The sequence below is a fragment of the Orcinus orca genome, chromosome 6 (genome assembly GCF_937001465.1).
Source record: "Orcinus orca chromosome 6, mOrcOrc1.1, whole genome shotgun sequence".
NCBI classification, from domain to species: domain Eukaryota; kingdom Metazoa; phylum Chordata; class Mammalia; order Artiodactyla; family Delphinidae; genus Orcinus; species Orcinus orca.
Window position 1 is genome coordinate 71461805 of NC_064564.1, and position 15038 is coordinate 71476842.

The 15038-nt window shown below is 37.0% G+C and overlaps 1 protein-coding gene across 5 annotated transcripts in view; it reads left to right on the plus strand.

The window, feature by feature from the left end:
- Nucleotides 1-15038, plus strand: part of CFAP95 (cilia and flagella associated protein 95) — a 123720-nt gene that overhangs the window by 92907 nt on the left and 15775 nt on the right. For all 5 annotated transcript variants that reach the window (XM_033440205.2, XM_033440206.2, XM_049710935.1 and 2 more), the window contains one exon: nt 11351-11408. In XM_033440205.2, the coding sequence (XP_033296096.1) occupies nt 11351-11408 (58 nt within the window). The remainder of the gene's footprint in view (nt 1-11350; nt 11409-15038) is intronic.

Below are 15038 nucleotides of genomic sequence, written 5' to 3' on the forward strand. Positions count from 1 at the left end.
CTAAGAGGAAGATCCATGTTGGTTTTTCATATTTTTATTCTCAAAAGACAAATTTGATTAAATATATCACTTAAAGATTGTTACCCCCTTCTTCAAATTTATAAAAAAAGGAAGGGGGAATCACAAAGAGTTTATAAGTAACTGTAACTGACTGAAATTCATCATTCAGTGCTGTAAAAGTTTCCATTTGGTCAAGCTACATTGCCTTTTCAAAAAGATAATTGAATAATCTTCTGCCTCTATTTACTTTGAATTCTCATTGTGGTAAATAGATATCTCTTTATATTTTAATTTTATTTTTATTGCTTTATTCATTTAGTAAATATTTTTCAGTGCTACCTTGTATCAGACTCTGTGCTGGGAGGTGAAAATAAAGAGAGGGAGAAGAGCCTGAACATGGGGAATGGGTTTCTGCCTGTGAAAAACGCCTGATGAGTGAGTTGAGAGATGCCGGATGCTGGCTTGCAAGGTCAGCCTGCCTAAAGCAAACTCTGATATTTGCCTGATAATTATATCATTTGAGTCATAACTTTAGATGAGAATAAAGCAGGGAAACAAGTTCGTTGTCATCTATTCACACTTAAACATTTTAAGATGGAATATTTCCATATAAAATACTTTCAAACACCCATCTACTCATTAGCCAGTTATAATGTAACTTAATATTTTTACCATATTTGCTTCATAATTTTTTTGAGAAATGATTTATCTAGCCATCCATATATCCACCCTATTGATGAACATTAATTTCCAAAATTTCACTATTACAAATAAGGCTTCATTGAGTGTCTGTATACTTGTCTCCTTGAGTATATATGCAAGGGTTTCTTTATACTCAGAAATAGAATTGCTGGGTATTACGATATGTGCACCTTCAATTTTGAAAAATATTGCCACCAGTAGTGTATGAATATGTTTATTGTTTCATATCCTTATCAACATTGTAGAAAATTTTTCCTTTTTAATAGTCTAATGGATATAAAATGGTACATCATTGTTGTTTTACTTTGCATTTCACTAATTACTGAATTTAAGACTGAAATTTAAGCCTGAATTTATTTTGAAATAATAATTAGCCATTCTAATTTCTTCTACTGTGAATTGGCTAGTTATTTAAAAAATCCATTTTTATGGGATTTTGTCTTTTATTGATTTATAATAATTTTTTATTCTCGGTACTAATCTTGTGTTGGTTAATTTTGTAATACCTTCTTCTAGTCTATACCTTCTCTTGTAACTCTGTTTATACTGTCTTTTTAGCAATAGGACTTTTAAATTATAATTTAATCAAGACCTATATATAAAATGTCAGACAGTAAACCTTTTAGAAATTATATATGTATATATATATACATATACATATGTAATATACATTGAGTCATCCATCATAAATAAAGGAGTTATTTTATGTCCTTTAAAAATTTTAATAAATTTTCTCCATAAATGTCAATCTTACATTAGTTGTATTCCTATTGGAAGCTTAGAGATTTTATTGCAATTATAAGTGGGATTTTACCACTTTAATTACACTTTCTAATTTCTTGTTGCTGGTGTATTGCTATGATACTTTTGTATATTGATCTTGTATCCAACAACCTTCCTGGAACTTGCCTCCTTTTATGATTTGTAGATTCTCATGGGTATTCTAACATACAACCTTATCATCTGTTGGAAAATGAAAATATTGTTCTTCCATTGCAGTTTTCTTCTTTTCTTCTTTTTCTTATATTACGGTATTTGCTAGAATCTCTAGTACATCATTGAATAGAAATGCTGATGGACTTCTGTGACTATTTGGGAAAATGTTTCTGGGGAGGATTTTCATCAGCTTAGTTTTGATTTTCATTTACTGTTTTCTTCTCATAGTAATGTTGCCCTTCGCTGTTTAAGTATGTTGAATTTTCTTGGACTAGTAGCAATCAGGTAATTGTACAGCGGGGGAATGAGAAGGTTGGACAGTTTCCTCAATATCTTGGTTCAAGAGTGCCTTCTTCTGTAGAATCAGTGAAGTGAACTTTATTTCATTAATGGCATCTTTTTTAGAAGAGTGGTGGTTCTAGGACCCTTAATTTCTGGGCTTGATTTCTTATTTTTCTTTACCTCGTTAGTCGCCAGAGCAGTGCCTTCCCAAGACTGCTGTTATAGTCTTGCATACTTTCCAAGTCTTTTTCTTGGAAAGTCAATGTTCAAATCCTCTAGTCTTAGACTTGTTCTTAGTATTTTCCCATTAGGGAAGGATGCCGTCTTTTTTTTTTTTCCCCATGTTATTTTATTGATTGATTGATTAACATCTTTATTGGAGTATAATTACTTTACAATGGTGTGTTAGTTTCTGCTTTACAACAAAGTGAATCAGCTATACGTATACATATATCCCCATATCTTCTCCCTCTTGTGTCTCCCACCCATCCTACCTATCCCACCCCTCTAGGTGGTCACAAAGCACCGAGCTAATCTCCCTATGCTATTCGACTGCTTCCCACTAGCTACCTATTTTATGTTTGGTAGTATATATAAGTCCATGCCACTCTCTTACTTTCTCCCAGCTTACTCTTCCCCTTCCCTGTGTCCTCAAGTCCATTCTCAACATCTGCGTGTTTATTCCTGTCCTGCCCCTAGGTTCTTCAGAATTATGTGTTTTTTGTTTTTTGAGTTTTTTTAGATTACATATATATATGTTAGCATACAGTATTTGTTTTTCTCTTTCTGACTTAGTTCACTCTGTATGACAGACTCTACGTCCATCAACCTCACTACAAATAACTCAATTTTGTTTCTTTTTATGGCTGAGTAATATTCCATTGTATATATGTGCCACATCTTCTTTATCCATTAATCTGTCGATGGAAACTTAGGTTGCTTCCATGTCCTGGCTGTTGTAAATAGAGCTGCAATGAACATTGTGGTACATGACTCTTTTTGAATTATGGTTTTCTCAGGGTATATGCCCAGTAGTGGGATTGCTGTATCGTATGGTAGTTCCATTTTTAGTTTTTAAGGAACCTCCATACTGTTCTCCATAGTGGCTGTATCAATTTACATCCCCACCAACAATGCAAGAGCATTCCCTTTTCTCCACACCCTTTCCAGCATTTATTGTTTGTAGATTTTTTGATGATGGCCTTTCTGACTGGTGTGAGGTGATACCTCATTGTGGTTTTGATTTGCAGTTCTCTAATAATTAGTGATGTTGAGCATCTTTTCATGTGCCTCATGGCCATCTGTATGCCTTCCTTAGAGAAATGTCTATTTAGGTCGTCCACCCATTTTTGGATTGGGTTGTTTGTTTTTTTGATATTGAGATGCATGAGCTGCTTATAAATTTTGGAGATTAATCCTTTGACAGTTGCTTTGTTTGCAAATATTTTCTCCCATTCTGAGGGTTGTCTTTTCACCTTGTTTATGGTTTCCTTTGCTGTGCAAAAGCTTTTAAGTTTCACTAGGTCCCATTTGTTTATTTTTGTTTTTATTTCCATTTCTCTAGGAGGTGGGTCAATAGGATCTTGCTGTGATTTATGTCATAGAGTGTTCTGCCTATGTTTTCCTCTAAGAGTTTTGTAGTGTCTGGCCTTACATTTAGGTCTTTAATCCATTTTGAGTTTATTTTTGTGTATGGTGTTAGGGAGTGTTCTAATTTCATTCTTTTACATGTAGCTGTCCAGTTTTCTCAGCACCACTTATTGAAGCGGCCATCTTTTCTCCATTGTATGTTCTTGCCTCCTTTATCAAAAATATGGTGACCATATGTGCATGGGTTTATCTCTGGGATTTCTATTCTGTTCCATTGATGTATATTTCTGTTTTTGTGCCAGTACCATACTGTCTTGATTACTGTAGCTTTGTAGTATAGTCAGAAATCCAGGAGACTGATTCCTCCAGCTCCATTTTTCTTTCTCAAGATTGCTTTGGCGGGCTTCCCTGGTGGTGCAGTGGTTGAGAGTCCACCTGCCAATGCAGGGGACACGGGTTCATGCCCCAGTCCAGGAAGATCCCACATGCTGCAGAGTGGCTGGGCCCGTGAGTCATGGCCACTGAGCCTGCGCGTCCGGAGCCTGTGCTCCGTGACAGGAGAGGCCACAACAGTGAGAGGCCCGCGTACTGAAAAAAAAAAAAGAAAAAAGATTGCTTTGGCTATTTAGGATCTTTTGTGTTTCCATACAAATTGTGAAATATTTTGTTCTAGTTCTGTGAAAAATGCCATTGGTAGTTTGATAGGGATTGCATTGAGCCTGTAGATTGCTTTGGGTAGTAGAATAATTTTCACAATGTTGATTCTTCCAATCCAAGAACGTGGTATATCTCTCCATATGTTTGTATTATCTTTAGTTTCTTTCATCAGTGTCTTACAGTTTTCTGCATTACAGGTCTTTTACCTCCTTAAGTAGTTTTATTCCTAGGTATTTTATTCTTTTTGTTGCAATGGTAAATGGGAGTGTTTCCGTAATTTCTCTTTCAGATTTTTCATCATTAGTGTATAGGAATGCCAGAGATTTCTGTGCATTAATTTTGTATCCTGCTACTTTACCAAATTCACTGATTAGCTCTAGTAGTTTTCTGGTAGCATCGTTAGGATTCTCTATGTATAGTATCATGTCATCTGCAAACAGTGACAGTTTTACTTCTTCTGTTCCATTTGGATTCCTTTTATTTCTTTTTCTTTTCTGATTGCTGTGGCTAAAACTTGCAAAACTATGTTGAATAATAGTGGTGAGAGTGGGCAACTTTGTCTCATTCCCGATCTTAGTGGAAATGGTTTCAGTTTTTCACCATTGAGAACGATGTTGGCTGTCGGTTTGTCATATAGGACCTCTCTTACATTGAGGTAAGTTCCCTCTATGCCTGCTTTCTGGAGAGTTTTTAACATAAATGGATGTTGAATTTTGTCAAAAGCTTTTTCTGCATCTATTGAGATGATCATATGGTCTTTCTCCTTCAGTTTGTTAATATGGTATATCACATTGATTGATTTGCATATATTGAAGAATCTTTGCATTCCTGGGATAAACCCCACTTGATCATGAGGTATGATCCTTTTAATGTGCTGTTGGATTCTGTTTGCTAGTATTTTGTTGAGGATTTTTGCATCTGTGTTCATCAGTGATATTGATCTGTAGTTTTCTTTTTTTGTGATATCTTTGTCTGGTTTTGGTATCAGGGAAATGGTGGCCTTGTAGAATGAGTTTGGGAGTGTTCCTCCCTCTGCTATATTTTGGAAGAGTTTGAGAAGGATAGGTGTTAGTTCTTCTCTAAATGTTTGATAGAATTCGCCAGTGAATCCATCTGGTCCTGGGCTTTTGTTTTCAATCACAGTTTCAATTTCAGTGCTTGTGATTGGTCTGTTCATGTTTTCTATTTCTTCCTGGTTCAGTCTCTGGAGGTTGTGCTTTTCTAAGAATTTGTCCATTTCTTCCAGGTTGTCCATTTTATTGGCATAGAGTTGCTTGTAGTAATCTCTCATGATCCTTTGTATTTCTGCAGTGTCAGTTGTTGCTTCTCCTATTTCATTTCTAATTCTATTGATTTGAGTGTTCTCCCATTTTTTCTTGATGAGTCTGGCTAGTGGTTTATCAATTTTGTTTATCTTCTCAAAGAACTAGCTTTTAGTGTTATTGATCTTTGCTATTGTTTCCTTCATTTCTTTTTCATTTATTTCTGATCTGATCTTTATGATTTCTTTCCTTCTGCCAACTTTGGGGTTTTTTTGTTCTTCTTTCTCTACTTGCTTTAGGTGTAAGGTTAGGTTGTTTATTTGAGATGTTTCTTGTTTCTTGAGGTAGGATTGTATTGCTATAAACTTCCCTCCTAGAACTGCTTTTGCTGCATCCCATAGGTTTTGGGCTGTTGTGTTTTCACTGTCATTTGTTTCTAGGTATTTTTGGATTTCCTCTTTGATTTCTTCAGTGTTCTCTTGGTTATTTATTAGCGTATTGTTTAGCGTCCATGTGTTTGTATTTTTTACAGTATTTTTTTCTTGTAATTTATATCTAGTCTCATAGCGTTATGGTTGGAAAAGACACTTGATACGATTTCAATTTTCTTAAATTTACCAAGGCTTGATTTGTGACACAAGATATGATCTGTCCTGGAGAATGTTCCATGAGCACTTGAGAGGAAAGTTTATTCTGTTGTTTTTGGATGGAATGTCCTGTAAATATCAATTAAGTCCATCTTGCTTAATGTATCATTTAAAGCTTGTGTTTCCTTATTTATTTTCATTTTGGATGATCTGTCCATTGGTGAAAGTGGGGTGTTAAATCCCCTACTATGATTGTGTTACTGTCGATTTCCCCTTTTATGGCTGTTAGCATTTGCCTTAAGTATTGAGGTGCTCCTATGTTGGGTGCATAAGTATTTACAATTGTTATATCTTCTTCTTGGATTGATCCCTTGATCATTATGTAGTGTCCTTCTTTGTCTCTTGTAATAGTCTTTATTTTAAAGTCTATTTTGTCTCGTATGAGAATTGCTACTCCAACTTTCTTTTGATTTCCATTTGCATGGAATATCTTTTTCCATCCCCTCACTTTCAGTCTGTATGTGTCCCTAGGTCTGAAGTGGGTCTCTTGTAGACAGCATATATACGGGTCTTGTTTTTGTATCCATTCTGCCAGTCTATGTCTTTTGGTCGGAGCATTTAATGTATTTACATTTAAAATATTTATCGATATGTGTGTTCCTATTACCACTTTTTAAATTGTTTTGGGTTTGTTATTGTAGGTCTTTTCCTTCTCTTGTGTTTCCTGCCTAGAGAAGTTCCTTTAGCATTTGTTGTAAAGCTGGTATGGTGGTGCTGCATTCTCTCAGCTTTTGCTTGTCTGTAAAGGTTTTAATTTCTCCGTCGAATCTGAATGAGATCTTTGCTGAATAGAGTGATCTTGGTTGTAGGTTTTCTCTTTCATCACTTTAAATATATCCTGCCACTCCCTTCTGGCTTGCAGAGTTTCTGCTGAATGATCAGCTCTTAACCTTATGGGGATTCCTTTGTATGTTATTTGTTGCTTTTCCCTTGGTGCTTTTAATATTTTTTGTTAGTATTTAATTTTTGATAGTTTCATTAATATGTGTCTTGGCATGTTTCTCCTTGGATTTATCCTGTATGGGACTCTCTGTGCTTCCCAGACTTGATTGACTATTTCCTGTCCCATATTAGGGACGTTTTTAACTATAATCTCTTCAGATATTTTCTCAGTCCCTTTCTTTTTCTCCTCTTCTTCTGGGGCCCCTATAATTCGAATGTTGGTGCATTTAATGTTGTCCCAGAGGTCTGTGAGACTGTCCTCAATTCTTTTCATTCTTTTGTTTTTATTCTGCTCTGCAGTAGTTATTTCTGCTATTTTATCTTCCAGGTCACTTACCCTTTCTTCTGCCTCAGTTATTCTGGTATTGATTCCTTCTAGAGAATTTTTAATTTCATTTATTGTGCTGTTTCATCATTGTTTGTTTCCTCTTTAGTTCTTCTAGGTCCTTGTTAAACGTTTCTTTTATTTTCTCCATTCTATTTCCAAGATTTGGGATCATCTTTACTATCATTACTCTGAATTCTTTTTCAGGTTGACTGCCTATTTCCTCTTCATTTGTTTGGTCTGGTGGGTTTTTACCTTGCTCCTTCATCTGCTGTGTATTTCTCTGTCTTCTCATTTTGTTTAACTTACTGTGTTTGGGGTCTCCTTTCTGCAGGCTGTAGGTTCATAGTTCCCATTGTTTTTGATGTCTGCCCCCAGTGGGTAAGGTTGCTTCAGTGGGTTTTGTAGGCCTCCTGGTGGAGGGGACTAGTGCCTGTGTTCTGGTGGTTGAGGTTGAATCTTGTCTTTCTGGTGGGCAGGACCACATCTGGTGTTGTGTTTTGGGGTATCTGTGAACTTATGATTTTAGGCAGCCTCTCTGCTAATGGGTGGTGTTGTGTTCCTGTCTTGCTAGTTGTTTGTCATAGGGTGTCCAGCACTGTAGCTTACTGGTCATTGAATGGAGCTGGGTCTTAGTGTTGAGATGGAGAGCTCTGAGAGAGCTTTTGCTGTTTGATATTATGCGGGGCCGGGAGGTCTCTGGTGGACCTATGTCCTGAACTCAGCTCTCACACCTCAGAGGCTCAGGCCTGACACTCGGCTGGAGCACCAAGACCCCATCAGCCACATGGCTCAGAAGAAAAGGGAGGGAAAAAAAACAAAGGAAAAAATAAAGTTAGTAAATTAAAAAATAAAAGAAATTATTAAAACTTAAAAAAATTAAAAAGTAATAAAGAAAAAGAAAGAAAGAGAGAGCAACCAAACCAAAAAACAAATCCACCAATAATAACAAGCATTAAAAACTATACTAAAAAAAAAAAAAAACTCTGGACAGACAGAACTCTAGGACAAATAGTAAAAGTAAAGCTATACAGACAAAATCACACAAAGAAGCATACACATACACACTCACAAAAGGAGAAAAAGGAAAAATATATATATGTATATAAAAAAAAGGAAGAAAGCAACAGAATCAATAAACAAATCTACCAATGATAGGAAGCTCTAAATACTAAACTAAGATAAACCTAAAACCAGAAACAACTTAGATGCAGAAAGCAAACCCCAAGTCTACAGTTGCTTCCAAAGTCCACTGCCTCAATTTTGGGATGATTTGTTGTCTATTCAGCTATTCCAGAGGTGCAGGGTACATCAATCTGATTGTGGAGATTTAATCCGCTGTTCCTGAGGCTGCTGGGAGAAATTTCCTTTCTCTTCTTTGTTCGCATAGCCCCCGGGGTTCAGCTTTGGATTTGGCCTCGCCTCTGCGTGTAGGTCACCTGAGGGCGTCTGTTCTTCGCTCAGAGAGGACGGGGTTAAAGAAGCAGCTGATTCGGGGGCTCTGGCTCACTCAGGCCAGGGGGAGGGAGGGGTACGGAATGTGGGGCGAGCCTGCGGCGGCAGAGGCCAGCGTGACGTTGCACCAGCCTGAGGTTCACCGTGTGTTCTCCTGGGGAAGTTGTCCCTGGATCCCGGGACCCTGGCAGTGGCAGGCTGCACAGGCTTCCGGGAGGGTAGGTGTGGATTGTGACCTGTGCTCGCACACAGGCTTCTTAGTGGCAACAGCAGCCTTAGCGTCTCATGCCCGTCACTGGGGTCCGCGCTGATAGCCGTGGCTCGCGCTTGTCTCTGGAGCTCGTTTAGGCGGTGCTCTGAATCCCCTCTCCTCACACACCCCGAAACAATGGTCTCTTGCCTCTTAGGCAGTTCCAGAGTTTCTCCCGGACTCCCTCCCGGCTAGCTGTGACGCACTAACCCCCTTTAGGCTGTGTTCACGCCAACAACCGCAGTCCTGTCCCTGGGGTCTGACCTCCGAAGCCCGAGCCTCAGCTCCCAGCCCCCGCCCGCCCCAGCGGGTGAGCAGACAATCCTCTCGGGCTGGTGAGTGCTGGTCGGCACCGATCCTCTGTGCGGGAGTCTCTCCGCTTTGCCCTCTGCATCCCTATTGCTGCGCTCTCCTCCATGGCTCTGAAGCTTCCCTCCCACCACCCTCGTCTCTGCCAGTGAAGGGGCTTCCTTGTGTGTTGAAGCTTTTCCTCCTTCACAGCTGCCTCTCAGAGGTGCAGGTCCCGTCCCTATTCTTTGTCTCTGTTTTTTCTTTTTTCTTTTGCCCTACCCAGGTACATGGGGAGTTTCTTGCCTTTTGGGAAGTCTGAGGTCTTCTGCCAGCGTTCAGTAGGTGCTCTGTAGGAGCTGTTCCGCATGTAGATGTATTTTTGATGTATTTGTGGGGAGGAAGGTGATCTCCATGTCTTACTCCTCCACCTTCTTGGAACTCTCCCCCTGTAATAACTGTTAATAAAGTATAATCTATAAAAATACTGAATCACTATGCTGTACCTGAAACTAATATAATATTATAAATCAACTATACTTGAAAAGCAAAAACCAAAAAAAAAAAAAAGCATAGAGTTGGGCTGTATCATACAACTTGATGTTCAATTTAAGTTCGAGAAAATACTTTCACTGATGGGTTTAGTCCCTTTACTTTCATTGTGATTGGCAAGATATTTAATTTTTTATGATTTTAATTTGTTCTTCTGATTTTTCTCTTTTATTCTCCTCTCCTGCTTTTTATTAGATTGTTATTTGAAAATAATATCCTATTTGCTGGTTTGAAAGTTACACTTCTAATTTTTATTCTTTTAATTGCCAATACTCAGACTTTTAGAATCACCTAGAGTACTTGTTAGAACATAGATTGCTGGGCCCACCCCCAGAGTTTCTAATTCAGATCTGGGTTAGCCTCCAAGTATTTGCGTTTCTTACAAGTCCCCAGATAATGCTAATGCTGCCCTTCTGGAAATCACACCTTGAAAGACCGGCAGCAATTGGTGCTTACCAGCAGATAAATATTAGCACCTGTACCCAATAACCATTCCTAGTTGACTTCCTAATTATTTTTGAATTCTTTTACTTGTTGAGTTCTCTGCTTTCCCACCAGGTCAGCCATGCGTTAAAATGTTTAAATTTCATTGTATCCGATATTTTTAGGAGTGTAGTTCTCAGAGGAGTTTCTTTGACCATCTAATCCCATAATATTGCCAGGAACAGAAGCAGGACTGTAATTTCTCATAGGAGAATAATTTTTTCCCCCATTCTGAATGCTGAAAGAGAGAAACTTTCTTGCAAGTTTCTGGTCTGATGGCTGGAGTTTCTTTGGTCTCTTTGATATGAGGTACAGCCTTTACAGACTCCTGGCTGTAAGTAGCAGTTTAGCTCTGTGCCGTCTGTGAACCCAAGGCCACGTCTCCTGCCCTTGATAGGCAGTTCAAACTCCAGCTTTGAGTCTTGGGACATCAGCTTATGGCCTCCCGTTCTAATGAATATCCTCTTCATTACTAGCACTGCGTGGTTTCCCTTGGCTGTGTTTGTAGACTTGGGAGAGGAGGATGTATTTCATTCACCCGTTCTATGTGTGTCATGGGGTGGAGGTTGGGGAAGCTATGTAATCTCAGTCCACCTGGTTGTCTTCTCTTATTTTTCAGTTGTCATCTAACAGAGAACACGGGGCATAGGGTCAAAAAGGTTTGAGAAGCAGAAAGTGAGTGGAAAAGAGAATGCTTTGTCTGGAATGCACCTGAGCTTAGGGACTTGGAGTTGGTAGCATATCATTAGTACTGGAGAATAGTAGGTGGTGCTGAATTGGAAGTAATTGAAGGAAGGCACCTTGCTGGTGTTAGTTAACACTATAAATGAGACCTGGGAATTTTAAAAGTTTTAAATTTTTACTAGGGCCAATCTTCCTTGAAATGTTTTTATTGCATATAAAACATATGCTACTAAAATTTTTAAATATTTTTCTTTTGGAGTCATTCTTTTCTTAAATACTGACTTACCCTTCTTAGGTGTGCATTGACAACATATGCTGAAGAATATGCTCCACCGTATGAATATCAGCCACGTGTGAGTATAAGAGGGCTGAAAAGCCATATTCTAAATATTTATATACTTAATATGATTCTTTACATGTAGTGTAAATAGTCATGCTTGAGAAGAAAGGACAAATTGCTGAGATTTATGATGTTTTATATTTATTCAGAGATATTAGCTATTTGTGGGAGTTAATGGAATATTTTATGGTTATGATTTATTTTGGGAATAAGTTTATAGATTTCAGGGAGAAAATATTGCAGTGTCCAAAATATATTACTTTCTTCCTCATCTTATTTTATTGTCCCCCTCCCTAAATTCAATTTATCTGGAATAAGAACCTACCTTTCTATTCATTTGTATTGTATTAGCATATGAAAATAAGTGGTTTAATTTAGCTCTGGGAAATATGTATGTTGATAAAATATGTCCAGCTTACAACTTCAATAAACTTGTACTTAAAAATTATACAACAATTATACAAAAGCAAAACAAGGCTGCTTCCTATTAGTCTTTTTTAGGAAGTCTTAACTGGTGCAATAGATAAGAGACTTAACTGTTGAAAAAGAGGAGAAAAAAATCTTTATTTTCAGATAGTATGATTATCTTCTCAGGAGAACCAAGATGTTAAAATAAGTAACTAGAATGAATAAGACCAGTTAGTAAGGTGATTATTAAATAAATAAATGTATCAAATGTATCAAAGACAATATCTTTCCTTCATATTAGCAATAACTGCTTAGTAGGCTATAAAAGAAAAAACATGCAAACTACTATAACAACACAAATTTTAAATACTTTTATGAAGAAAATTCTAGATCAAATAAAGATCAATAAAGAATATGTGGTAGTTCGTCTCCAAAGATGGTGGACAGGCCACTTCCCCAGCAAGAGGTAAATGTTCCTCCACCTTTTGAATTTAGGCTGTCACATGACAGATTTGATCAATAGAACGTGGCAAAAGGAATCCTATGCCAAATCTAGGCTATCTTTAATAAGAGTAATTATTACTCTTTAATCTAGAGTAGCCTAGATTTCTTACATGGTGGCTCAGGGCTTCCAACTCTTGGAACCCTGAGCCACCATGTAAGAAATCTAGGCTACTCTGCTGGAGGGAGAGGCCATGAGAAGGAACACTGATGAGCTTGACTTATGAGCGACAAAGCCATCTTGGACATCCACCCTAATAAGCTTGGACTGCAGCTCCAGCTGCCATCTGACTGCAAACCATGAGAGATTCCAAGAAGATAATAATAAATTGTTACTGAAGGCATTAAGATTTTTTTTTTTTTTTTAATAAATATACACCGGGCTTCCCTGGTGGTGCAGTGGTTGGGAGTCCGCCTGCCGATGCAGGGGACACAGGTTCTTGCCCCGGTCCAGGAAGATCCCATATGCCATGGAGCGGCTAGGCCCATGAGCCATGGCTGCTGAGCCTGTGCGTCCGGAGCCTGTGCTCCGCAACGGGAGAGGCCACAACAGTGAGAGGCACGCGTACCGCAAAAAAATATATATATAAAATAATAAATAAATATACACCAAAGGTAACTAAGACAGAAATCTCAAATACAAGGGAATAACTACCATTTGAGGGGACTGGAAAACTAAATTATAAGTTAAATTTATAAATTTAATATAATTACATTAAAAATTCCAATGGATTTTGTTTTCTATCAGAACTCTAAGATTCTGAAAATTACTTGAAAGTATAAACATGAGAATAATCACAAGTTTTTTGAAACAGTGGCATAACCAATTTAGGGAAGTAAACTGTTCATGATACTACTTTCGTTATGTTTAATCTTATTTATTTCTTCTCATTAAAAAATAGCATTCAAGCCATAAGAAAAGCATATATGATGGCTTATGGATTAATATGCTTAATACCTAAAGAACTCAAACCTATTGGCCGGAAAAATGTTAAAACCCTAGGGAAATGAGCAAAGGTCATATAAAGACAGTTCACAAAGTAGGAAATTATTATTATTAACTAGCTGATAAATACAGGAAAAATCCCAATCTACAAATAATAGAATATATGAATTAAAGCAATAAATTTTTTTGCTAATAAAATTGGCAATATTTTTTAAAATAATAATACTCAATTGAGTAAAGGTGGGGTGAGATGGGTACTTTTTTCTATTGCCAGGAATATTGTAAATTATTTTAATCTTTCTGTAAAGGAATTTGGTGATATGAATTGAGATACTATTTGATCTAATAATTCTCCTAAGGATTTCCCCAAAGAAAAATAGTTCATACCAGGGATAAAATTTATATCCAAAGATACTCATCATTGAATTATGTATTACAGCAAAACTTGGAAATTACCTAATGTTTTAGTATTAGGTGTAGTGCTCTAGGGATTCAGAATGAGCCTCCCCAAAATTTGTCACTCCTGCATGAGGATTTTTTTGAGTTAAAGACATGAGACCCTGTGTGTTCAAGATAACCTACTGTTCCTCCCTTAACTACCTAGAAGAATTTAAACTGGGAATTTTTCCCAGAAAAAAAAAAAGTTATTACAGAGATAAATTTGAGCTAAGTAGCCCCATCTGTATGGTAGGGCAAATGTCTAATTGCCAAACATCTGCTTTTCTTATTGTCTTGTGAAACCTCCTTTTCTTGGAAGCTCCAGGCCCCTATCCCATTCCTTAGCTCAGGATGACGTGTATACCTTATTTTACCTTTCTGTCTTTGAACCTCTTATGTATGTAGGGACTCTGACCTTCTCATGTATGTGGGGTTTCTGTATGTATGAAATTAAATTAGACTTTTTCCTGTTAATCTGTCTCATGTCAGTTTAATTCTTAGACCAGTCAGAAGAACCTAGAACTGTAAAGGAAAGTTTTTTTCTTCTCTGACAGTACTAATTAAATAGGTTATAATTACATGATGAGATATTTTATAGCCTTTAGAAAGTCCATGGATAGTTCTTACTGTCTTGATAAATCTTCTTATTTAAGGTCAAGAAAAACATTAAGATACAAAATTGTATGTGTATTTTATCCAAACTATGTAAAAGTATAGAGGAAAAAAGCCTGCAGAAACTGTCAAAATGCTAGTAAAGTTGACTAGTGAATGGTGAAATTCTAAGTGATTTTCTTCATCTTTAGCATTTTCTAATGTAGTAAGCATGGTGGTTTATAATCAGAAAACCCACAAGGAAACAAATATATTATTTTAAAATGCAATTCATGCTCATTTCCTTATATACATGGGCTTTGGCTCCATCTCCAAACAAAAGGAAGTTGTAAGGCACGTAATTAAAAACTCACAAAATTCAAAGGACTGGTTTCCCCAAGAGCATAAATATAAAGAATATGCGATGTGTTCTCAGGGTGCATGAATCTTTAGCTATTGTGTTGTATATTTGTGCTTTATTTTTTTCAGCATTATTTCTAGTATTTCTCATGTTGCTTGTTTCCACATTAACAGAACAGCATGCAGCATGCGCTGGCAGTTCTTTGGCTTTATTTAGAGTTTTGTTCATTCACTTCTAAGTTCTTTATCAAAGGAATTGATTTTGAGGCATGTTTTTAGCCCTGCTTCTAGCACCCCATTAATGAATGTTTGCATTACATTGTTATAGAATACAAAAAATCTTTTAAATTGTAATGACAATGAATGGTTAAGTAACAGCAGAATAGTGACTGAACTCTG